Raw genomic sequence first — 24,938 nt, forward strand, 5'->3', positions numbered from 1 at the left:
TAAGAACAGGCTAATTTTCCATCCACATTTTAGAGCGATTCTTATAAATTCCAGCCATTCACTTGTGCTGCGTAAAATGTGTATTCTACATCACTGCTTCTTAACCTCGGCAACTTTAGGATGTGTGGGCTTCAACTCCCAGAATTCCCCAGTCCCGTCCTGGGGGATAGCTTTCAATTTAGGACCAGACACTTAGCAAGCATTCAAAATTTGGGCGGATGCAACTGATTTCCATGTACCGAAGGTCTGTTTTTCCCTCCCTGCAGTGATGTGTACCGTTCTGCAGCTAACCGAACGCCTTCTCTTAGACCATGAATGTCGGCTACCTGGAGCTAAAATCCAGTAAGTGTAACCTTAGTCTGTTTTTGTTGCTTATACCTCATACAAGGGAACGCAGGTTGGATATATCTAAGGGCTGTGGTGGCGCGGTGGTTAGAATGCAGTATTGCAGGCTACTTCTGACTGCCTTCTGCCAGCAGTTCGATCCTCACCGGCTCAAGGTTGACTTCGGAAGGATGAAAGGCTGAGTCAACCCCGTCAGGGTCAAACTCCAGGCTGTGGGCAGAGTCTGTGTGCCATCCTGTGCTTTAACCCCTGAGCCACCAGGGCTCTTCTGTTGCCATCTACTGTCATTCACTTCCTGTTTGCCTCCATATATTTTGAACTGGCTGTTTTCTCACTTCCAGGCAGTATTACAAAGCCTTGACTGCCGTCCTCCTCAGCCGGTCCTGGAGCGTCCGGAGGCTCGCTCAGCAGACTGTGAGAAAACTCTTATCTTTGCCAAGAGGATTCAAGTTAGCCCGTGGGCTCTTAGAAGAGCTAAAGGCGGTTCTCGTTTCACACAAGGTAAAAATCCCTGACTTCGTAGCTAACTTCAGAGCTGCTTAGTGATGACAAAGCTTTTGCGCTCTGCTCATGTCATTTTTTTAACTCGTGACCCGGTAGATAGTTTTTTTACGCTGTCGTTCCACTGTATGAAACGCTCTCCAGAATGTTTGGGCCCCAAATTACAATCCGTTGCTTCATTGACCCCCTTTGTTAGGTGCTTTCCCCTGAGGCCTTGGTAACCGAATCCGGAGAGCTGTCAGAACAGGGCAAAACATACATCCCTCCGCGTATCCTTCAGGAAGCCTTGTGCGTCATCGCGTGTGGGCCAGGGATGGAAGGAGAGCCGGAAGAGAAAGAAAAACTGGTCTTGGAAATGCTGCTCGTGAGCAGTCATCCTTCTTTGGGTGAGCCAGTGGGGAGGGGTTGTGAAAAAGGGGCATTGGGTGGGCTTTGGGGACACTCCTGGCACCGTTTTCTCCCTTTTTAGTGGCAGGACAACCTGGCCTTTGGCCTGCCCTCCTCATCAAGATGAAGCTGGACCCTATTGACTTCATCACCAAGCACATGGAGAAAATCTTTGACCGCATCATCATCACCCAGAGCCCAATGAATCAGGTGACCGAATTTGCCCTGTGGGGAATGGGATGTAATGTAATGAGGAAGTGGATCCCCAGGAGGGAGGGGGTGGATTCCGGAGGAGGAAGAGGCAACTCAGCTCAGATAGCAGGTGTGAAAGAAAGAGAGTGAAGACAGCTCCTTCTTAAGAGTTCCCAGAGTGTATTGTAGATGCAGAGAGTAGCGCCTTCAGTCTGGCACGATTCCGTCTACAGGAGTAAAACAAGGAAGAACTCAGCTTGGAAGAATAATTCCAAATCATTCTTGGCTTGCAACAACGGTCCCAATTCTATGTCCGGAACGCCAGACTGTGTGATGATAGTTGTGGCTTTTCTCCTGCAATTAGTAAACCTAGAACAAATGTCGCAGAGCGTCAGTGTTGGATGTTGCAAGTTTTAATCCTTCGGGAGAGGAGACCCAAGACCCAGTGTTCTTCTCTCTTTTCCCCTCTTGCAGTCCTCTCTGAATGCAGTTGGCTTGCTCTCGGTCCTTTTGCCTGCCAAAGTCCTCCCTCAGCTGATCAGCACCATTTCCGCCTCCCTGGGAAACCCGGCCCTGTGTCTCGTGACCCAGGAAGAATTCGCGATCATGAAGATGCCGGAAGGGGAACTCTACGACAAGTCTATCTTGCACAGGTGAGCAGGAACCTGTGGCAGGTTTATAGGTGGCAGGATATGGTGGAATCGCCGTCGGGTGCGAAAGAAAGAGAGCGAAGACAGCTCCTCCTTAAGAGTTCCCGGAGTATTATTGTAGATGCAGAGAGTGGAGCCTTCAGTCTGGCAAGATTCCGTCTATAGGAGTGAAATAATAATAAAGGAACTCAGCTTGGAAGAAACACTATGCGGCGAAAAGAATTTGAGCTCCTTGCAGGGAAGGAAGCAACAGAGGCCAGACACCCCCCTCCCCCCCCCCCAGAGTTCCATTTGTCAGAAGTGGTGTAGAGTTTCTTGCCTAGGCAGGGAGGGGGTTGGACTAGAAGACCTCCAAGGTCCCTTCCAACTCTGCTATTCTATTCTATTCGAATTCCTGAATCCTTCACATAGCTCAAGGCTCTCCAAACTTGGGAACCTTAAAAGAGTTGTAAATTTCAACACCCCCAATTGCTCCACCAGCCTGGCTTGGTTCCACCCCCTGAGTTGTGGGGTGACCCTAAGGACGTTCTAATGCCCTTGGATGTGTGGTTGATCCACGCACTTGAACGGGCAGTAATATCTCCTCTCTTTTCAGTGCCCAGCAGGATAGCCTGAAAAAGGCCAACATGAAGAGGGAGAACAAAGCCTACTCTTTTAAGGAGCAGATCATCGAACTGGAACTCAAGGAGGTATGGATGGAGAGAGAAGTGGCTGTGTGTGTGTGTGTGTGTGTGTGTGTGTGTGTGTGTGTGTGTGTGTGTGTGATGCTAGTCTAGGATTGATCTGGATTCAAAAACATACGAAGAACAGTTACAGGAATTGGGTACTTTTAGTTTAACGAAAGGAAGGATTAGGGGGTGACATGACAGCAGGGTTCCAATATCTCAGGGGCTGCCATAAAGAGGAGGTAGTCAAGCTATTCTCCAAAGCCCCTGAAGGCAAGACAAGAAGCAATGGATGGAAACGAATTAAGGAGAGAAGCAACCTAGAATTTCCTGAGAGTTAGAACAATTAACCAGTGGAACAACTTGCCTCCAGAAGTTGTGGGTGCCTCCATCACTGGAGGTTTTTAAGAAGAGGTTGGACAACCATTTGTCTGAAAGGATATAGGTAGCTTCCTGTCTGAGCAGGAGGTTGTACTAGACGACCTCGGAGATCCCTTTGAATTCTGTATTCTTGTCAACAAGATCTTGGCCCCCCCCCTCCGGTTGGCAAACTCAATGGCCATCCATTGCAGGAGATCAAGAAGAAGAAAGGAATCAAGGAAGAGATTCAACTCACCAGTAAACAAAAAGAGATGTTGACTGCCCAGCTGGAGAAGGAATCTCAGATGAGAAAGCAATTGAAAGAGGTAATTCAGAGTCTATTTTTTTGTTTTGTTTTTAATGGAACACTTGAGGAGTGGCAAAAGGAGAAGAAAAGGGTAACTGGCAGAAATGCTCTGAGGAGCAATTGCAGCCTTGCTGGATATCTGTGGAGCTTCTCAGTCCTCCAGGTCATAGTTGTCTCAAAGGTGCTTTTTCCCTCCCCCCCAAAAGGCTTAACTGGACTCTGTGCTGTTGTTCTCTTTTAGCTGGACACTGAATTGGAATCCACCCTGGGCCTGTTTGACGCTGTTCTGAAGAGGAACCCTCCCAGCCTCTCCCAGTACATCCCTGCCCTTGTCGGCTGCTTCCTCCCTCTGCTCAAATCCCCCCTGGCAGCTCCGAGGATTAAGGCCCCCTTCCTTTCTCTGGTGTCGTGCGTGATGCCCGATCACTTAAAGACCTTTGGTAAGTCTGGTTTTTCAAACACGCTGTTCTGCTCAAGGAAGCAAGGCAGTTCAAAACGACCAGAGTTTTATCACAAGCTAAGGCTTTACCACGCTCCGTGGCTCACTACCGGGTCGCGGCCTGTTTGAAACCGGGCCTCCGATCACCAGCGCCTGCAGCTGCTACTCACACGCCTTCCCCCTCAAGCTGAAAAGGTTGGGGGACCAGTGGTGGGTTTCCCATTTTTTCCCCTATTGGTTCTGTGAGCAATTCTATGCACACGCTTTGCATGTGCACGCAGGGCTCGAAGACTGACCTCTGTCGGAATGCTGGTGAGTAAGCTGAGCTGTTTTTTTAGTTCAGCGAAGGCGCGGCAATCCTCAAAAAACAAGCAAAATAGGAGAGTTAACGGCTGGGGGTGGGTGGCCGGGCCCAGTCAGAGGTAGTATTTTCCGGTTTGCAAACTGGTCAAAAGTTTTGCAGCCGGTACGCCAGAACCGGTCTGAACCGGATGAATGCCACTTCCGTTGGTAACCACGGCGTTAGTAATTCAGATTCCTGTAGAACAGCGACCCCCACACCTTTGGGCACCAGGGACCAGTTCCGTGGAGGCAGGTTTTGCCACCGACTGGAGGGGGCATGGTTTTGCGTGCTGCTTGCATCCCGCGGATGGGGCTTCGCTTGTTTGCACAGACTGGTTTCTGGACCGCTCCCAGTCCACAAATTGGGGACTGTTGTGGTTCTCCAGCAGCTGATGCAGACGGCAGCGGAGTCAGAGAGTGAGAAAGAAGGGACCAGTCAGGGATTCTGGAGAGGACTCGGACGAGGGTCCCTGTGTCCGATTCAGGGATGGGGCCAGGACCATCTGGGAGTGGAGTGCTGCCTCTGGAGCCTCCAGAGTCTGGCAGTAGTGAGGCAGAGGAACAAGGGGAGCCTGTTCCCAGTGCGCGTATGCACAGAGCTGCTAGAAGGCGAGAGCAGCTGAGACAAAAGGGGCGACTCGGGAGTAAGGCTAGGAGGTGATTGCCCCTCCCATAAGGGATAAAAGTCAGTCCTCAATGACGAACGCTTTGCAGGAAGCAAAGCAGTTCAATAGATTCCAAGTCCCTCTTGAAGCTCTGTATATTCTGGTCGTTTTTTTTCTGGTACTTCGGTTGGTTTCTGTTATAATTAATTTGGATACTTCTGTTTTGGGCAGCATTCCACAGCACTTGACAGGCATGTGCTTATCTTGGGGAACTGTTTTAAGTTTCATTCTGGCTGTGAATGAAAGCAATTCCCAGCGTTGCATTAAAATAGATTTTGCTTTTAAAACAAGTTTGTGTTTAATTCCGTTTGACGAAGCGTGGGTCAGCACAAGGACCTCTGGAATAGAAGGTCCCATCCAACTCTTGTTATTCCGCAGTCTGCAAAGGGCGTTCTTTGGCGAGATTCCACCATGGCTCCAACACGCCCTCTCTCTCCCTTCTTTTCGTCTTTCAGGGACCGTTGCGAGTCACGTGACTTTGCGAATGATGAAACCCGAATGCGATTTGGATGAATCCTGGTGCCAGGAAGACTTGCCCACAGCGGTGAACCGAGTGATCGGTTTGCTGCACACGCACACCGTGCCGATCCGGATAACCAAGGGAGAGGAGGGTGAGGCCTTCGATTACCTTCTCAGCGTGACTATCCTTGTGCAGGAAGTCCTCGGCTTAACGATCTTAATGTCAACTAAAAAGATACTCCTTTGGTCTTTTCAGTTGCCCGCAGAAAGGGAGTGGAGAAAAGCAGCACATTCCTTAAATGCCTCAGATAATCGCCTTGGCAGCCCAAAGCTGTTGGCATGCAAGATTATTATCAGAGAGCATGATTGATGACTCTTGGCTATGGATGTGTCCCATTGGAGAATATACATCCAGGGGCTGAGGGGGAAGATCAGGGTCAAGGGGGAGATGAATAATGTATTTTAGTGTCGGCTGCACCCAGCTAACGCCAACATGGTCACTCCTAATCATTTTTTTTTTTTTTTTACTCTGAGGGATGTGGCTAGAGACTTAGGATTTGAATGGGGGTGGATTTGTTGGAGGTTTGATACTTTCATTCACTTAACAATCGGGGCGAGAAAGGTCGTAACTAACACCGTCTCGCTTAGCCACACAAATTTTAAGCTCCATTGTGGTCATAAGCTGCGGAGTGATGCGGTGGCCTAGAGATGGAGCTCTCGCCTCACAATCAGGAGGCTGTGAGTTCGATCCTAGATAAAGGCTGATATTTCTCTCTCTGGGCACAACGAGGATATTATCTGCTGAAGAAAACTCCATACCGGCAACAGGAAGGGCATCTGGCCAGTAAAACACTCATCTCCAATCCGTTGCCCCGACTCCACCCTGCAAAGGATTACGGGGTCATTAAACAACAAAAAAAATAAGCTGAGGATTCCTTGTAAGTATTTGGGATTGGTCGGCATCCTTCCTTTGTTTTCTCGCCCTTCCGCCTGCCAGGTCCCGTGCCATTATCGGCCCCGGCCTTTTCCTTAGTCTTTCCTCTTCTGAAAATGGTGCTGCTGGAGACCCCCAACGACAGCGAAGAGAAGGAGGAGCTCATGGTGAAGGTTTTGCAGATCATCACCGTCCATGCTCAGCTGCGGTCCTCTACTAACGACGAGAACTGGCTGGTGGACGAGGTGAAACTCCTTTGATTCTTTTCCAAGTGATCGACTGCCAAGAGACGTAAAATTGGGCACAGTCATGTGACTTTCTTAATCACTGTCAACGACTTATGGCCGTAATTCTGGGCTTAGTGATGGTTGTTTATAAGTCGAGGACTTCCGTTAACCCTGATTTTTATTTCTTTTTCTCCCTCCTTTCTCACATTTTTCTACCTCTTTTCTCACATTTTTCTCCCTCCTTTCTCACATTTTCCCCTCCTTTCTCACATTTTCCCCTCCTTTCTCACATTTTTCTCTTTCACATTCTCCGTCCTTTCTCACATTTTCCTCCCTTTCTCACATTTTTCTCCCTCCTTTCTCACATTTTTCCCTCTCACATTCTCACATTTTTCTTCCTCCTTTCTCACATTTTCTCCTCTTTTCCCACATTTTTCTCGCTCACATTCTCCCTCCTTTCTCACATTTTCCTTCTTCCTTTCTCATATTTTTCTCCCTTCTTTCTCATATTTTTCCCTCTCACATTCTCACATTTTCCTTCCTCCTTTCTCACATTTTCCTTCCTCCTTTCTCACATTTTTCTTCCTTGTTTCTCACATTTTCCTTCTTCCTTTCTCACATTTTCTCCCTCCTTTCTCACATTTTCTCCCTCCTTTCTCACATTTTTCTTCCTTGTTTCTCACATTTTTCTCCCTCCTCACATTTTACTTCCTCCTTTCTTATATTTTCTCTCTCTGTTCTCACATTTTTTCCCTCCTCTCTCACATTTTTCTTCCTCCTTTCGTACATTTTCCTAAACTATTCTGGAGGATCCCCCCCAATTGAATCAACTTAGCTAAAGGTTTCTATTTAAAAGTCCTCAAACTTGCAACCATTCGTTTAGTGTCCATTCAAAGTTACCATGGAACTGAGGGGGGAAAAAATACAATTTTTTTTCACACTTACGACCTTTGTAGCATCCTGGTGGTCAATATGATCAAAATTCAGACGCTTGGCAACTGACTCATATTTACGACGGTTGCAATATCCCCAGAGGGGGGGGGAGGAGACACGTGATTCCCTTTTGCAACCCTCTGACAAGCAAAAAAATCACCGGGGAAGCCAGATTCACTTAACAGCTGTGTTACTAACAAGTGATCCACTTAACAACGGTGATAAGAAAGGCTGTAAAATGGGGTGAAGCTCGTGTCACAACGGTACTTGTTTAGTGGCAGAAATGTTGGGCTTGATTATGGTCATGAGCCAGAAGACCAGTTATCTTTGCAGTTCCATAGCAACCAAAGTCTTCTCTCTCTTGTTTTGTGCGGCCAACATCCAGAACGGACCTGAGTTACTTCCTCGTACGGACATGCTGCTGCTCCTAACCAAAGTTATTGGGACAGGATCACCCCGCGTACAGGTCAGTGGGGAGGGGGAGATCCCAATCCTCAAGGGAGTCCTACCTCCACCACCCCCTGGATGAAAATATAATTAAAAAATAAAAATACTAGAATGCGCAGAGATGGATAGATTGACATTCAGAATAAAAGACAAGGAAGAATCAGAATATTTTTTTAAGGTGGGATTTGTTTTACCAGTGGTTAGATAAAAAGAGGTAGAAATTAGAAGATAAAAGATTATTGCTATGAATAAATAAATGATGAAAGACTACTACTACGTACAAGTAAATATTATTATTATTATTGTCTCTTATTCATTAAACATGAAACTCCGTTCAATGAATAAGAGACAATAATTTTATTATATAATAATAATTTTTTATATAATAATAAAAATATCGTCTCTTTAATTATTAAATTATTATTTTAGTAGTAGTAGTAGTATTACTATTAGTACCGTGTTTCCCCTGAAAGTAAGTCCTAGCTTGATTTAAGCCCAATATAAGCCCTACCCCCCCAAAATAAGACCCTGCCCACTGCAGAGTGGACGGGTAAAAATTAAGCTAGGGTGGTGGTGGTGGAGCTGCCCTACTACTTACCTTTGGACAGTTGTAGCCAGGCTTCGCACACCCGAACACCTGCCCTGCCGGCCCATTTATTCTTCAGACAGCAAGGCCAGCAAGGCCTCTGTAGCTGATAACAAAGCTCAGGATCGATCCTGACCTCTATTACCGGCTGCAGAGGCCATCAGGAAAGCCTTGCCAGCTGCAGAAGAAGTCGTTCCTGAAGGTCTCTGACAGCGAAAAGGAGTCCAGGGGCGACGCGCGCAAGTGAGGTTAGTCAGTGGATGACACCCCCCCGCTCCTGAAAATAAGACCTGGTTCCTCTTGGGTGGCCAAAAAAACATATAAGACAGGGTCTTATTTTCGGGGAAACATGGTATTTTGTATAAGCCAGGGGTGTCCAACCTTGACAACTTTAAGACTTGTGGACTTCAACTCCCAGAATTCCTCAGCCAGCAAAGCTGGCTGAGGAATTCTGGGAGTTGAAGTCCACAAGTCTTAAAGTTGTCAAGGTTGGACACCCTGGTATAACGATCATTAAGCACTTACATATATTAAAGAAAAAAATGTATAAATATATATATATATATATATATATATATATATATATATATATATATATATATATATATATATATATATATATATATATATATTTAAAAAGAGAGTCTTGGTTTCATCCATCGGATGTCCTTGGATCGTCCTCGCCTAATTAAAGCTCTTATTCTGCGCCAGGTTTTGGGTTCGGTGGCGCTGACGGCCCTGTGCGCCAGTAGCAGCGGAGAAGACGGCTGCGCCTACGCGGAACAAGAAGAGATAAACGTCCTACTTCAGGCTCTGCAGTCGCCCTGCATGAACGTTCGAGATGCAGCTCTCCGGGTCAGTGGGACGTTCGGGGACAGGACCTGAACGTTTTGTCTGTCCCTCGGATCAAAATTCTGTTTTGTTACCCTGAGTGGTGGCCCTTGGCCTTTTGAACCACTGGCCTGAGATGGAGTGTCAGCCTTGGAAGCTTCGAGGCTGCCACGTTCAGTGCCTGGGAATTTGGGAGGGGGGATTTCATAGAGAGGTAGAAGATTAGACACAACATTCTTTTCTTTTCTCATCGGAGAGTCCCGGGTTTCCCCTTTCCCAATTGAAAATTCAAAACCCATCCCTTGCCCCCACCAGTCCATCACATGGCCCAATCAACCATCGTTCCAACTGAGACATCCTTCCAGGCAGTCCTCTCCAGGTGCAGGGCAACATGTTCTTGACTCTCTGAGAAAAGAATGCTGTTATGTCTAATCTTCCACCTCTCTATGAAATCCCCCCCCCCCTGTTCTGACCAGGCATGATATTCTTCCGATTAAAATCGGAATTCCGATTTTTTTGGGAATCGCCCCCTCCTTTCCCCCCACCCCTTCTTCTCCTCCTCCCCCTCCCCTCGGAGGCCCCGAGTCAGGAGTAGCTGGCGCGGCTCCAGTCCCGTGTTGCCTCAGGAAGGGAAAGGCAAAAAGGAAGAGCCGCGGCCGCGCTTTGCAACGGCAGCAGCGGCTCCTGGTTTTGCCTTTCCCTTCCTGAGGCAACGCGGGACTGGAGCCACGTGGAGCTGCGCCGGCGGTAGCAACTCCTGACAGCCCCAGCTGGATACCTGAGCGGAGCCTGGGCGGTGCGAGTGGAGGCTGCTGAGCGGCAGGAAAAGGGAGCTGGGCCAGCCACAGACCAGCCTCCGTGCAACACGCCGCCGCCCGGCCCCGGCAAGGGAAAGCAGCGGGCGCTCCCCGGGCGCACGGCGGGGGGTCTCTTTTGGCCGGCCCCGATTTTTTTTCCAGAGCGGAATATCATGCCTGGTTCTGACCCAAAGCTTGTTCCAAGGAAACAAACATGAAACAGAAGTAACAGCAAAACCTTTTAATTATTCTTTACGAATTCTGCTTCCTTCCCGCTTAAAAGGCTGTTTCATACTAATTGATAAGCACGAAGCCTTGCCAATGTTGTGCAAGGCTGCCAAGAATACCAGATAAAGTTACTAAGAAATATTTCAAACACAAAGAGTCTCCAAACACCAACCAAGATAACTCCGAATGTCCACAAGGCTTGAATGCAAGAACTTTGGTTTCTCAGTTGGCTTTTATCTCTTAAGGGAGAGGCCATTACCTTGCAGCCTTACTCCTGAGTAGCCTGTGCTGCTGTAGCTGCTCTTTCCTCCGAGCAGCCCTGCGTGCATACACACTGGGCACAGGCTCCTCGGGATACTCTTCATCACTGCTGCCAGCCTCTACAATCTCCGAAGGCAGCTGTGATGACCCAGGGTGGGATACAAAACAAACACAGTCACAGAAAACAGGTGAAGCCCCTTTTATTCCTTCACTTTGCTTCCAAGCTCCGAATATCTTTGACGGAAGACAAAAAAAAACTCCCACACAAACAGTTACACAGCTCCAGTTCAGGAGAATTTTGCTCATCACTGTTTTTTATTCTTGGCTTCAGGGTTTGCTGGAACTCCAGATGGTTTTGCCCACTCCGGACAGCGATGAGAAGAACGGGATGAACCTTTTGCGCCGTCTCTGGGTGGTGAAGTTTGACAGAGAAGAAGAAATCCGCATGTTGGCAGAGAGGTAGGCATGCCAGTACTTTGAAGGAGGAAACTATAACCTCACAGTCCTAGACGTTCCCCATCTTTCAGACCAAAAATAAAGCCCTCCTGGGCTAAAAATCTCTGGAGGATTTTTGTCCATCTCTTCCTCCAACATCGTCTTACTGGAAACGAAGACTGGAAACAATCCAGATCCCCCAGCAAGAGAACTGGAATTTTACAGCCTCAATGTTTTATTCCAATCAGAATAAAGGTGGAAGGGACCTTGGAGGTCTTCTAGTCCAACCCCCTTGGCTCAAGCAGGAGAACCTATGCCATTTGGCTGTGCGGTCTCTTCTTAAAACCTCCGGTGTTGGAGCACCCACAACTTCTGAAGGCAACTTCTGCTCCACCGGTTAATTGTCCTCCCTGTTGTTAATTGTCCACCCCTGTTGGGATTCCAGGTTGCTTCTCTCCTTGATTATTTTCCATACCTGGTTTCTTGTCCTGCCCCTCAGGTGCTTTGGAGAATAATTTGACCTTCTGTCCCAAAGGTGCTTTTTCAAGAGGCAACTTCCTGGACCAGAAGTCCAGTTGCCTCTTGAAAAAGCATCTTTGCGACAACCTTGACCTGGATGACTGAGAATCTCCATAGATAGTGGGGGCCCCTCCTCTTTGTGGTAGCCCCTCAAACACTGGAATTCTGCTATCATGTCCCCCTCCCCAATCCTCCTTTTCTCTAGACTAGCCAAATTCAATTCCTGCCACCGTTTTCCATATGTTTTTAGCCTCCAGGCCTTTAATCCTCCTAATTGCTCTTCTCTGCCCTTTTTCCAAAGTCTCAACATCCCTTTTTTTTGGTAATGTGGCGACCAAAACTGGATGCAGCACTCCAGACGTGGCTTTACTAAGGCCTTATAAAGCAGTCCTTTATAAATGCATGTCTTACTTATCTGACGTGTGCATCTCCGATCTGCAGTGGGCGTTTATGGGGAGGAAGGGTAGAGACTGAGCCACTCCAGTCTTTTTTCACCGGAGAGATCTTTCTGGAAGATGACGAAACTCCAGTCTTCCTTTTTCTCCTAGGCTGTGGGTATCTATGGCTTTAGAGCTGCAACCGGACATCTGCTCCATCCTCATCCAAGATGTCATCCACCATGAGCAGGCGGTGCGCCAGGCCGGAGCAGAAGCCCTTTCCAAAGGGGTGGAACAATATCGAAGCCAGACGAAGGATGTCATGGCCAAACTGATGGAGATTTACCAAGAGAAGCTCTATGTAAGCCCCTGGTGGATGGAAGCAGGAGCCTGGTCGATCATGAGTCCATACGTTACCGATAGAATATCTGTAGCTCTCTGGACTGATCATCGAGGCTCTCTGAGCTTGGTGGTTTCCTTGCGGATGTTTGATTACCCAACTAGGTAACCTCATCAGTGCCAGAAGGGAATGGGGACTGCAGACGGAAGGAAGGGAGGAGAAGGAGGTGGTGGAGGACAATGGCTTTGGGGTCCTCGGGGTCCTCTGAGCTTAGTGGTTTTCTGGCAGACATTTCATTACCCAACTAGCTAACGTCAGTGCCAGAAGGGAATGGGGACTGCAGATGAAAGGAAGGAAGGAAGGAAGGAAGGAAGGAAGGAAGGAATGAAGGAAGGAAAGGAAGGAAAGGAAGGAAGGAAGGAAGGAAGGAAGGAAGGAAGGAAGGAAGGAGAAGGAAGAGGAGAATGACTGTGGAGTCCTTGGTGTGAGCTTGGTGGATTTCTTGCAGATGTTTCATTACCCAACTAGCTAACATCAGTGCCAGAAGGGAATGGGGACTGCAGATGAAAGGAAGGAAGGAATGAAAGGAAAGGAAAGGAAAGGAAAGGAAAGGAAGGAAGGAAGGAAGGAAGGAAGGAAGGAAGGAAAGAGAAGGAAGAGGAGAATGACTGTGGAGTCCTTGGTGTGAGCTTGGTGGATTTCTTGCAGATGTTTCATTACCCAACTAGCTAACATCAGTGCTAGAAGGGAATGGGGACTGCAGATGAAAGGAAGGAAGGAATGAAAGGGGAGGAAGGGGGGAAAGAGGAGAAGGAGGAAAAGGACTGTGGGGTCTTTGGTGCTCTCTGAGCTTGGCAGTTTCCTTGCAGATGTTTACCAACTAGGTCACCTCATCAGTGCTAGAAGGGAATGGGGATTGCAGACGGAAGGAAGGGAGGGAGGAAAGGAAGGATGGAAGGAAGGGAGGGAGGAAAGAAGGAAGGAGGAGGAGGAAAAGGACTGTAGGGTCCTTGGTGCTCTCTGAGCTTAATGGTTTCCTGGCAGATATTTCATTATCCAACTAGCTAACATCATCAGTGCTAGGAAGGAGGGGGGTATGTTCTCTGTTTATATACAAGGCTTACCCTGTCAGTGTTATTGGGAGTATTCCTGACTGTTCCTAGCCGTAAACAACAGCCTAATCAAGGAATCCCTTAGGGACATTCCCACTGAAAAATTACAGCATCTGAAACATTTACAAGGGTTGTCATCCAGTGCTTTTCATTCTTCCCCAGAGACCCCCACCGGTTCTGGATGCCTTGGGACGGGTGATCTTGGAGTCTCCACCTGACCAGTGGGAAGCCAGGTAGGACTACTACTTAATCCTTCTGACCCTTTCTCAAAAAACAATGAACTTCTGGGTTGTTGTTTTTTCCCAAGGCAAGGTAGTAAGAAACTAAGGATAAGTATCTCCGGATGTTTTAATTCAACTCTTGCAATTCTTTACCAAGGGCCTGCTAGTTGGGCTTTGAGGGAGAATAAAAGTCCGTACGACTGAAGGTCCCTACACTGGCAAAAATAGTGCTAGCACTTACACTTATATACTGTTTCATACAGTCCTGTCTAAATGGTTTGCAGAGTCAGCCTCTTGCCCCCAACCATCTGGGCCCACGTTTTTATCAACCTCGGAAGGATGGAAGGCTGAGTCAACCTTGAGCCAGTCAGGATCGAACTGCTGACAGTGGGCAGGGTTATTGCATTCTAACCACTGCACAGGAAGGAAAGGGAAAGGGAAGAAGGAAAGGAAAGAAGGAAGGAAGGAAGGAAGGAAGGAAGGAAGGAAGGAAGGAAGGAAGGAAGGAAGGAAGGAAGGAAGGAAGGAAGGAAGGAAAATAGCATTAGCACATACTCTTATATACTGCTTCTATAGTGCTTTCCTGCTTTCCAGCCCTCTCTAAGCGGTATACAGAGTCAGCCTATTGGCCCCCAACAATCTGGGTCCCCATTTTACCCACCTCGGAAGGATGGAAGGCTGAGTCAACCTTGAGCTGGTCAGGATCGAACTCCTGGCAGTGGGCAGAATTAGCCGGCAATCCTGCATTCTAAACCACTGCACCACCACAACTCTCATCAATAACCCTTACATTTCATGATGACCGCTAAAAAGAAGAAATTCTCTCTTCAGGTGCGGCATCGCTTTGGCCTTGAATAAGCTTTCTCAGCACCTGGAAAGCTCCCAGGTGAAGCCTCTTTTCGAATTCTTTGTCCCCGATGCCCTCAACGATCGTCACCCCGAAGTCCGAAAGTGCATGCTGGACGCTGCCCTCTCAGCCCTTAATACTCACGGCAAGGTAGGTTGACATTCGTCAGAAATCTTACATCTGTGGAGCTCAGAACTGTTTGATGGTACAGGGAAGGTACCGTTAACATTTGAGTGAAATTTGGGTGTAGCCAACAAGAGCCAGGAGAGCCTGGGGCTTAGAGGTTAACACATCTACCAAATATGTTAGTAGCTCGGGTTCGAATCCCACAAGGGTAGGGCTAGCTGACGAGAGAGAGCTAAATAGCTTGACATTAGACCTATACTAATTCTCCCTTTATTTCTTTGTCGGTAAAATATAAACTTTAACATTTAAGTGAAACGTTTGGGAGTCTTCTCAGAGAAGCAGCCAAAGTCTGGACAATTGGATCTTTTGTTCAATTAAATCAGAGGTCTCCAAAACTTGGCAACTTTTAAGGCTGGTGGACTTCAGCTCCCAGAATTCCCCAGCCAGCCATGTCTATTTTTTTCTCTCTCTCTTAATCTCCTAAAGCGGAGAGAGATTGCAGAGGAAGGGATTACGAGAGAGTCAGTTATGCTGGCTGGACAATCCTGGGAGTTGAAGTCCAACAAGTCTTAAAGTGGCCGAGTTTGGGGACTCCTGAATTCAATCCAGTTATGGGGTCCTTGGTGGTCTCTGGGTTTGGTGTTGTTGCTGACGTTACCTTACTGACGCACTGAGGATGTTACCTAGTTTGGTAAGGAATGACTTGGGAGTCCAAAGTTTACATTTTTCAGCTCTCCTCTGTTTTCCATGGTCGCCCAACTTCCTTTGGCTCCTATTTTTTTTTTTTTTTTTTTTTCAGGAGAACGTCAACTGCTTGCTGCCGGTCTTTGAGGAGTTCCTTAAGAACGCCCCCAACGATGCCAGCTACGATGCCGTCCGGCAGAGCGTGGTCATTCTCATGGGGTCGCTGGCCAAACATTTGGACAAAAGCGATCCGAAAGTAAAACCCATCGTGGCCAAGCTGATAGCAGCACTCTCTACGCCATCCCAACAGGTGAGCCCCTCCTTGGCTCGGAGATGGGGGCATCCTCAATTTAGAACCATCTTACTAACACAAAGCAAGGGAGCTACGTGGCTTAAGAATTCACAAATGTTTTCTCCCTCCTTCCATCCATCCATCCATCCCTCCCTCCGTCTCTCTCTCCTCCTCTTGGAGAAATATTACATTGTCAAAACATTCACCTAAACCTGGCACCATCTGAATTAGTTTTAGACAAAGAAATAAATTTCACATGAAAAAAATAAGAAACTCTCTGTCTCTCTCCCTCCCTCCCTCTCTCTCTCCCTCCCTCCCTCCCTCTTTCCCTGTCCTCCCCTTTCCCTGCCCTCCCCACACCCTTACCCTTCACTGCCCTTTCCTCCCCTCCCTCCCTCAAATCAACTGCTTTGAATCGTGCTTAAACCTGAATGGTTTTGGTTATCTGCGTAGGTCCAGCATTCTGGTCCTTTTTTTATCCTTTTCAGCCATTGCTGTCTCCCCGTATGTTCATCCTCCTCTTCTTTTATTTTATGTTGTATCGATGCTCCTTGTCCCCACCTTGCTCAGGCCAAGTCAGACGGTTTAGCGATAGAGAAGGCTTTAGGGTAAAAACTCTGGCTTGCTTTTGATGTCACCTTTCCTCTCAAAGTTGGAGTGCATTTTGGGGAGGACTGGGGAGCCTGGAATTCCAGAAACCATGACGGAATTCCTTTTTTACAACCCTCGATCTGTGGTTCTTTTTCTCTTGGAACTAGAAGTCCTTCCCCCTCCTCTTTTTAAAGCAACTCCCCCCCCCCAAATGGATGTTCTCTCAAAGGAAAGAACAAAAATCGGCTCTCCATTCCAGAGCTAGCAGCCCATTTAGCAGCCCACCTAGAACGATCTGGTTGGGGGGGCTTTTGCAGGTCCAGGAGTCCGTGGCCAGCTGCTTACCGCCTCTCGTGCCGGCCATCAAGGAAGATGCCGGCAGCATGATCCAGAAGCTGCTACAACTTTTGCTGGAATCCGATAAGTACGCGGAGCGCAAAGGAGCTGCGTACGGGCTGGCCGGCCTGGTGAAAGGACTGGGAATCCTTTCCCTGAAGCAGCAGGAAATGATGACCAAGCTGACCGATGCAATCCAGGACAAGAAGAATTTCCGGCGTCGGGAAGGTGAGTCGGAGAATCCTCCTCCTTCCCCTCTCAACTTCTTAGGGACTTCTGGTCTTCCAGGTGAGGCTCCTAATCTACCTGGTAAGACGCAGAATCCTAGGGCTGGAAGAGACTTTAGGGTTCTTCTAGTCTAACCCCCCCTGCAAATTCGTATGCCACCCATGTCACCTAGATGATTAAAACTATTACAAAGTCCGGCTGGGCAGAGCAGGGGAGAGGTAGAACAAGGGAGAGGAAGTTCAGAGGAGGACCCAGGCCCAAACACCCTCTTCATCCTAAGTTACGCAGGGAGGAACGGAGAAGAGAGCAACGTGGGTTGCATGGCTCACGAGGGAGGAGAGGGCCCTGATTCCCTTCACACAAGGCACACTTGAGGGAGTTTAAAGGAGAGGCAGATGGGAGGGGCGGTTGTCTGGAACCAACGCTGACTTCACCTAGTGTTGGCTGCTGTTATCTTGAGTTCCTGGCATCCTTCCAACTGGTTTGATTTACTGCCGTGTTAACTTCACTTCTGGAACTCCTTCTCTTGTTCTGCCTTGCCTTGTTGGGTTTATAATTTGAAGTTTTCTGTTTACAACGTTTTGACCGAAGTATCTGCAGCCAAAGGCTGTTGCAGGTTTGTGGATGAGGTTTTTTTTCCAGACCGGAGAGTAACCAGAACGTTGGGAGCCAAGTTGGAACTAATAAAGGAACTCATCCTTATTCTCTGGCTGTGTGGCCTTGGGTCACGCACAGGCTTCTTGACTAAAGTGCTATTTAGGCAGCTGTTTCTGTTCTCTTCCCAGGGGCTTTGTTCGCCTTTGAGATGCTGTGTACCATGCTGGGGAAACTTTTTGAGCCCTATGTGGTCCACGTACTGCCCCACTTGTTGCTCTGCTTTGGAGATGGCAATCAGTACGTTCGGGAGGTAAGTCACCCTTGTCCTGGAGAAGTCGGGAGGTTGGGGTTCTGCAGCATCTTGGCTGGTTCTGCTCCGATTCTAGTTGGCTTCAGAGGTTCTGGTAGGTCATCGAGTGCTTTGATGGAGGAGTCGTGTGGTGGCCCCGAGGTGGAACTCACGCCTCACCATCAGCAGGCTGTGAGTTCGATCCTAGGTAGAGACACATATTTCTCTCTTAGGGCACATTGAGAATATATTTGTGGAACAGAACTCCTCACTGGCAACAGGAGCAGCATCCGGCCATTAAAATACTCCGCTAGCTCCATTCAGTTGCCCAGACTCCACCCCGCAAGGGATGATGGGGGTCATTAAAAGAAGATGATGATCGGATGCTTTGATGGACTTGGGAGTTCACCAGGCTGGATATACATCCAGCCATTGTAGTTCATAAACCATGTGTGAATCCAGCCAGCGGGGGCTAGTTCTGCAAGTAATCCAAAGACTAACATGTTACTGGAGTCCCGTCACAAGATGGCATTCCTATCAAAAGTCCTTGCACAAGTATATTATTCATGCATTGTGAAAATCCCACCATGGAAATAGATAGGCTGTGGACTGTGCTGTAACAAGAAGTGTGAATCCTGGCTGGACGTGATGTATAATTCCACAATAGATTCTGCTTCATGCTGGCCATTGAAGCTTGAAATTGATTGAGTCAAGTTTCGATTTTTGGGCTCCTTGGTGCTCTCTGAGCTTGGTTATTTTCTTGTAGATGTTTCATTACCCAACTAGGCAACATCATCAGTGTTTAGAAGAGAGAGAGAAAGAGCGGGGTGGTCCTTAATGCTGTTTGAGCTTGGTTCTTTTCTAGCAGACGTTTCATTACCCAACTAGGTAACATCATCAGTGTTTAGAAGGGAGGGAGGAAGAGGAGAGGTCCTTAGTGCTGTTTGAGCTTGGTTCTTTTCTTGCAGACGTTTCATTACCCAACTAGGTAACATCATCAGTGTTTAGAAGGGAATGGGGTTTGGGAATGGGGTTTGCCCTGTTAGGGTTAGTGGGAATGCTCTTGGTGTTTTCTTGATTAGGCTTTTGTTTCCCCTTAGCTTACTGTTGGATTTTGATTTTTTTTTTCCTCCATCTTTTTTTGCTCAAGGCTGCAGATGATTGTGCCAAAGCTGTGATGAGCAACTTAAGCGCCCACGGAGTCAAGTTGGTGTTGCCTTCTTTGTTAGCCGCTCTCGAGGAGGATTCGTGGAGAACCAAAGCTGGTAAGAATAGGTGCCTGCCCTTTTTAAAGAAAAATAATATTTTGGGGGGGGGGTGGGGGAGACGCGCTAGGTGGTAAATGCCACCTATAAAACATTTTATACAATATGTATGTCTTTATATGCATTGTCAATTTAACATTTCTATCCCAAAGCTTTTGCCATTTGTCTAATTAGAATAGGATAGGAGTAGAGTAGAATAGAATAAGGGATAGGGGTAGAATAGAGTAGAGTAGAGTAGAGTAGAATAGAATAGAATAGAATAGAATAGAATAGAATAGAATAGAATAGAGTAGAGTAGAGTAGAGTAGAGTAGAATAGAATAGAATAGAATAGAATAGAATAGAATAGAATAATAGAATAGAATTCTTTATTGGCCAAGTGTGATTGGACACACAAGGAATTTGTCTTTGGTGCATATGCTCTCACTGTACATAAAGAAAAAATAAAATACCTTCATCAACCATCATAAGACACAACACTTAGTGATAGTCATAGGTTACTAATAAGCAATCAAAACATACTAGGAAAACAAATAAAACAATATAAATTGTAAAGATACAAGCAACCGAGTTATAGTCATAAGTGGGAAGAGATAGGTACTAGGAAGGATGAGAAGAGGAATAGTAATGCAGTCTTACTAAATAGTTTGACAGTGTTATGGGAATTAGTTGTTTAGCAGTTCTATAGTATATCCAGAGGGTTTTTTTGCCCATCCTATCATGGTTGGGTCACCTTCTCGTGTTCTCATGCGCTTCCCCAGGATCGGTAGAGTTGCTGGGAGCCATGGCTTATTGTGCTCCCAAGCAGCTGTCATCTTGCTTGCCAAACATCGTGCCGAAGCTCACGGAGGTGCTGACGGATTCTCACGTGAAGGTCCAGAAGGCCGGCCAACAGGCGTTACGGCAAATCGGCTCGGTCATCAGGAACCCTGAGATTTTGGGTAAGAGGGGATTTTTTGGGGGTGCCTGTGTCAGCATGGATGGTTGATTTTTTTTTCTCTTTCCCTTGACTAATTTGTTGAACGGACTGGAGTTCCACAATCGTTTTTGTTCGTTATGCCAAATTGCTGATAAAACATTTCATTTCAGGCAATCCTCAACATATGACCACAACAGGGAGCAGAATTTCTGTGGCTAAGCGAAAGGGTTGCCGTTAAGTGAGCTTTGTCCCATTTTACAGCCTTCCTTGCCACCGTTATTAAGTGAAGCACTCGGTGGGGCTTCTCAAAATTTTTCCTTACCGTTTCAGTCTGTTCAGAGAGCTTGCTTTGGGCGCGCATGCGCAGTACTCAAACTCCGCCCTTCCCTTGTGAGCTGGTTTTTTTTTAGCTCAGCTGAGGCGCAGCAGTCTATTCTGTCATGTGAATCAGCTGAACTAATAAACAGCAGAATATAGGAGAAGTGAGAGGTAAGAGCAGAGGTGGGCGGGCGATGTTCTGACCCAAGCCTTGTTCAAATCAAAGTATGTATCAAAGCAAACCTTTTTAATGCGGCGCTGTGAATTCTGTGCATTCTCAGCCAAGAGTCATTCAAAACTAATTGTCCCAGATAAGAGCAAGCTCTTTCAAGGTTGCGAAAGGCTGCCAAGAACGAAAGACTAATCGCAGATAAATATCCAAAGCCAGAAGTTTCAAAAAACAGACCCAAGTAAGCAGGGCTTCAACGAGGACTCTGAGCAGAAAGAACTTCTTTGCTTCCTGCAAAGAAGCCAACCCCGAAGGCTGGCTTTTATCCCTTATGGAAGGGGCAATCACCTTGCAGCCTTACTCCCGAGTTCGCCTGGGCTGCTTCAGCTGCTATTTCCATCGAGCAGCCCTGCGGGCACCCGCACTGAGCACATGCTCCTCGGGGACCTCTTCATCATTGCTGCCAGACTGCCCAAGCTCCAAAAGCCCCACTCTCCGATAGTCCTGGCCCCATCCCTGCATCACATGCAGGCTCTTCATCCGAGTCCTCGCTCTCAGAGACCTCAGCCGTATGTACCTACTACCGGCGAACCACAACAGGCAGGGCCAGTCAAAATTTTCCCTACCAGTCCACGAGGACTGGTCAGAACCAGCTGAATAACCACCACTGGAAGCACTGCAGTTGCTGAGTTAGTAACATGGGTGTTAAGTGAACCCTATTGGTTCCCATTGATTTTGATTGTCAGAAAGTCGCAAAATGTGGTCACATGACACCCCTGGGACACTGCGGCTGTCATAAACATGAGCCAAAGGTGAAGCCTCTGGTCTTCTCACCATTGTGTTTCTTTGGCTTCCTTCCTTCTGCCCACGCCCTTCTCACTCAACAGCCATTGCCCCCGTGCTGCTGGACGCCTTGACTGACCCATCCCGAAAGACCCAGAAGTGCCTGCAAACGTTGCTGGACACCAAATTTGTCCACTTCATCGATGCACCTTCCTTGGCTCTCATCATGCCTATCGTCCAGCGGGCTTTTCAGGACCGCTCGACAGACACCCGGAAAATGGCTGCCCAGATCATCGGGAATATGTACTCCTTGACGGACCAGAAGGTAGGCCGGGGAGGAGGAAGTAAAGACTCCATCTGCTTCCAAGTAGGAATTTAAGACATTCCTCCAATTCACTTTTTGCCTTCTCTCTCTCTTTCCCTCCCTCCCTCTCTTCTCTCTCTCTCTCTCTCCTTTCTCCTCTCTCCTTTCTCTCTGTCTCTCTCTTCTCTCTGTCTTTCTCTCTCTCATCTCTCTCTGTCTCTCTCTCTCTCTTCTCTCCTCTCTGTCTCTCTCTTTCTGTCTCTTTCTCTCTCCTCTCTCTTCTTTTTCTCTCTCACAGGATCTGGCTCCTTACCTGCCTAGTGTCACACCTGGACTGAAAACGTCTCTTCTGGACCCCGTTCCTGAGGTCAGTTTGCCCTCCACTTCTTCATAGACCAGAGCTCCCCGTTTCCGGCTCTGCAGACCGCAAAGGGCATAATTCACGCAAGCAGCTGGCCGAGCGCGTGAGCGCATCTCCCATTTGCACGAGTGGCGTGCACGAGTTCCTGCCACTGGAACCAACAGAGCGTGCCACGAGCCCACTCACCTGCTGCTTGCTCGAATGCTCGTGCATGAGTGCCGGTCGCTGGCTGTTAAAAAACGGCCTGGTTGCAAACCCCTCATGGCCCACTAGGGGGTCGTGGCCCACAGATCGGGGACCCCTGTTGAAGGCGGTCTGCTTCTCCTCTTTACCATAGCTTTTCTCTTGACCTTCAGGTGAGGACAGTCTCTGCGAAAGCGCTGGGCGCCATGGTGAAAGGCATGGGGGAATCTTGCTTTGAAGACCTCCTGCCCTGGCTGATGGAAACCTTGACGTACGAACAGAGTTCGGTCGATCGGTCAGGGGCTGCGCAAGGTAAGGGGTGGGTGGGTGGGATTTCACAGGTGGGAGTGGGGGCAGCACACAGCTTTGTACGCAAACGCTACAGGCCCATGTTTTGTTCATGAATATTGGAGGTTGGAGGTTCTCCTTCTTTCATGAAAAGCTTGCAAGAACAAATGTAGGGCCAGGTAGATCTCGACTTGCAGCAAGTCCAATTGCAGCAAGAAAGATCGCCAAATGAGGCCAAACTCCCATAGCTCACTTAACAGAAATGTCGGGCTCAGTTGTGGTTGTAAGCCGAGGTGTCAGCGTTCCTTGCAAGAAGTAAAACGACAAATCCATCCCCTGCACCTATCATCCCATCACGTGCCCCAATCGCCATCCATCTCAACTTAATACTTCCCCTCACTTATGGGCAAAACTACATGACCTTGAATGAGAAAAAGAATGTTATTATGTCTAACTACATAAACTTCAAAAACTTCAAAAAATTCCCCCCTCCCACTTTCCCAGGCTCAAAATGTGGCAGCGTGGGAGCATCTGGTCTCAATATGGCTCCCAAAGCTGACACGAGGACTACCTCGTGTTAAAGAGCGTTCAGTAGAGAAAAAGACAAAATTGATTTGCATCGTTGCACGGTGACGGACTTTACAACTGTCATGACTGAACCAAATTGCGGGCTCAACGACAGTCACAAATGGAGGGGACTCTGTGCTAAAGCCCAAGCATTCTATTTGTTAATCTGTTGGGGATCAGGGTGCTTTTCCTGTTCGGTGAGTGGTGCGGTGGCCTAGAGGTGGTGCTCTCTCAGCACAGTGAGAATATATCTGCCGAATATAACTCCGCATTGGCCACAGGAAGGGCATCCGGCCAGTAAACACTCAGCTCCCTTCAGTTGGCCAGACTCCACCCCGATGCAAGAGATTAAAAGATGATGATGCTTTTCCCTGCTCTAGGTTTGGCTGAGGTTATGGCTGGTTTGGGAGTAGAGAAGCTGGAGAAGCTGATGCCAGAAATTGTGGCGACAGCGAGCAAAGTGGATATTGCTCCCCACGTTCGCGATGGTTACATTATGATGTTCAATTACCTGCCCATTACCTTTGGGAACAAGTTTACCCCGTACGTTGGGCCCATCATACCTTGCATCCTTAAGGTAAGGACCCCGGAACCGATCTAGAAGTACGGGAGAAAAAGATGGATTTACCTCCCCTGAAAGACATCCGCTTGAAATTGGGAATGGTTAGAGATAGTTTCCCTGGAACCAGTTTGGTCTAGTGGTTAAGGCACCAGGCTAGAGAGTGGGAGACCGTGAGTTCTAGTCCCGCATTAGACCAGGAAAGTCAGCTGCATGACTTTGGGCCAATCTCTAGGAGAATGTGAGTTATAGTTCTGCCTTAGGCATGAAAGCAAGCCATGTGACTTTGGGCCAGTCACCAGGAGACTGGGAGTTCTAGTCATGCTTTAGGCATGAAAGCAGGCTAGGTGACTTTGAGCCAATCACCAGGAGACAGGGAGATCTAGTCCCACCTTAGACATGAAAGCCGGCTGAGTGACTTTGAGCCAATCACCAAGAGACAGGGAGTTCTAGTCCCACCTTAGACATGAAAGCCGGCTGAGTGACTTTGAGCCAATCACCAGGAGACAGGGAGTTCTAGTCCCACCTTAGACATGAAAGCCGGCTGAGTGACTTTGAGCTAATCACCAGGAGATGGTGAGTTCTAGTCCTGCCTTAGGCATGAAAGCCGGCTGGGTGACTTTGGGACTGTCTCTCTCTCTCTCTCTCTCATTCTCTCTCTCTCTCTCTCTCTCTCTCTCTCTCTCTCTCTCTCTCTCTCTCTCTCTCTCTCACAGGGTTGTTATTGTGAGAAATATAGGAGGAGGAGAGTGTGTTGTATATACCGATCATCTTAATTGTAAAAGGAATAAAGGGTGGGACACAAATAAACAATTAAATAGAAACAATTGAGCCCGTTTATGTCAAAAGCCTTGTTCAAATCCAGCATTTCATCAATCCCCTGCTCGTCGAGCTGCAGCACTGCCGCAGAAAAAAATTATGTGGCTTACAGGTGGTTTTTGGTCCCGTTTCAGGCCCTGGCAGATGAGAACGAGTTTGTGCGGGACACGGCTCTCCGTGCAGGGCAGAGAATTATAAGCATGTATGCGGAGACGGCCATCGCATTACTCCTTCCTCAACTGGAACAAGGCCTCTTCGATGACCTTTGGAGAATCAGGTACGAGCCAAACTTCCAAACCTGGCCCTGGGTTGTCCCAAAAGTGCTTTTTTTTTTTTTTTCCAAGAGATCACTGGATTTCCTTGTTTTTCTTTGAAGACCTTTCGCTTCTCATCCAAGAAGCTTCTTCAGCTCTGGACTGGATGTTGGGGATTGGAAGGATCGATACTCCTTGCAGACAGCGGGTCATTTGCATCCTTTTTAGAGAGTCATTGAGGCCACTGGGAGGTTTCTGTCCTGATTGGTGCAAATGAGGGTGGAGCCTTCCTGGAGCTACTGAAAGGACCGTGTTGTAGACTGGAGATAGGTGATGTTTTATCCTTCCCCCTCTGATGAGAGAGGGATGTCCAATTTGGACTTACATGGCCTCTTTGACCCTGAAGACACAGACAAACCTCCAAGCGGCCTCAGCGACTCTGTAAAAGAATGCGAATGACCAGCTGTCTGGCAAGGAGCATAAATCCTTCCATTTATTTATTTATTAAAAAATTTTAAAACAAATTTTATTAAACATACAAAAAAGAAAAGACATTTAAAAAACAACAGTGAACGTGGTGCATACATCCTGACACACCTT

The 24,938-nt window shown here is 47.8% G+C and overlaps 1 protein-coding gene across 1 annotated transcript in view; it reads left to right on the top strand.

Moving 5' to 3' along the window:
• GCN1 (GCN1 activator of EIF2AK4) overlaps positions 1–24,938 on the top strand; it is a 60,772-nt gene that overhangs the window by 16,513 nt on the left and 19,321 nt on the right. Inside the window, exons 17-42 of the mRNA XM_026684618.2 lie at positions 267–342; positions 687–846; positions 1,043–1,232; positions 1,316–1,443; positions 1,900–2,078; positions 2,671–2,764; positions 3,313–3,426; positions 3,649–3,847; positions 5,309–5,464; positions 6,310–6,491; positions 7,792–7,872; positions 9,151–9,294; positions 10,888–11,015; positions 12,059–12,248; positions 13,502–13,572; positions 14,392–14,557; positions 15,333–15,527; positions 16,418–16,664; positions 17,450–17,571; positions 18,701–18,815; positions 19,576–19,755; positions 21,108–21,328; positions 21,606–21,674; positions 22,025–22,163; positions 23,087–23,283; positions 24,219–24,361. Coding sequence (XP_026540403.1) covers positions 267–342; positions 687–846; positions 1,043–1,232; positions 1,316–1,443; positions 1,900–2,078; positions 2,671–2,764; positions 3,313–3,426; positions 3,649–3,847; positions 5,309–5,464; positions 6,310–6,491; positions 7,792–7,872; positions 9,151–9,294; positions 10,888–11,015; positions 12,059–12,248; positions 13,502–13,572; positions 14,392–14,557; positions 15,333–15,527; positions 16,418–16,664; positions 17,450–17,571; positions 18,701–18,815; positions 19,576–19,755; positions 21,108–21,328; positions 21,606–21,674; positions 22,025–22,163; positions 23,087–23,283; positions 24,219–24,361 — 3,886 coding nt within the window. The remainder of the gene's footprint in view (positions 1–266; positions 343–686; positions 847–1,042; positions 1,233–1,315; positions 1,444–1,899; positions 2,079–2,670; positions 2,765–3,312; positions 3,427–3,648; positions 3,848–5,308; positions 5,465–6,309; positions 6,492–7,791; positions 7,873–9,150; positions 9,295–10,887; positions 11,016–12,058; positions 12,249–13,501; positions 13,573–14,391; positions 14,558–15,332; positions 15,528–16,417; positions 16,665–17,449; positions 17,572–18,700; positions 18,816–19,575; positions 19,756–21,107; positions 21,329–21,605; positions 21,675–22,024; positions 22,164–23,086; positions 23,284–24,218; positions 24,362–24,938) is intronic.

The sequence above is a fragment of the Notechis scutatus genome, chromosome 13 (assembly GCF_049901735.1).
Source record: "Notechis scutatus isolate UNSWTSFEM ecotype Mainland chromosome 13, rNotScu1.2, whole genome shotgun sequence".
NCBI lineage: Eukaryota > Metazoa > Chordata > Lepidosauria > Squamata > Elapidae > Notechis > Notechis scutatus.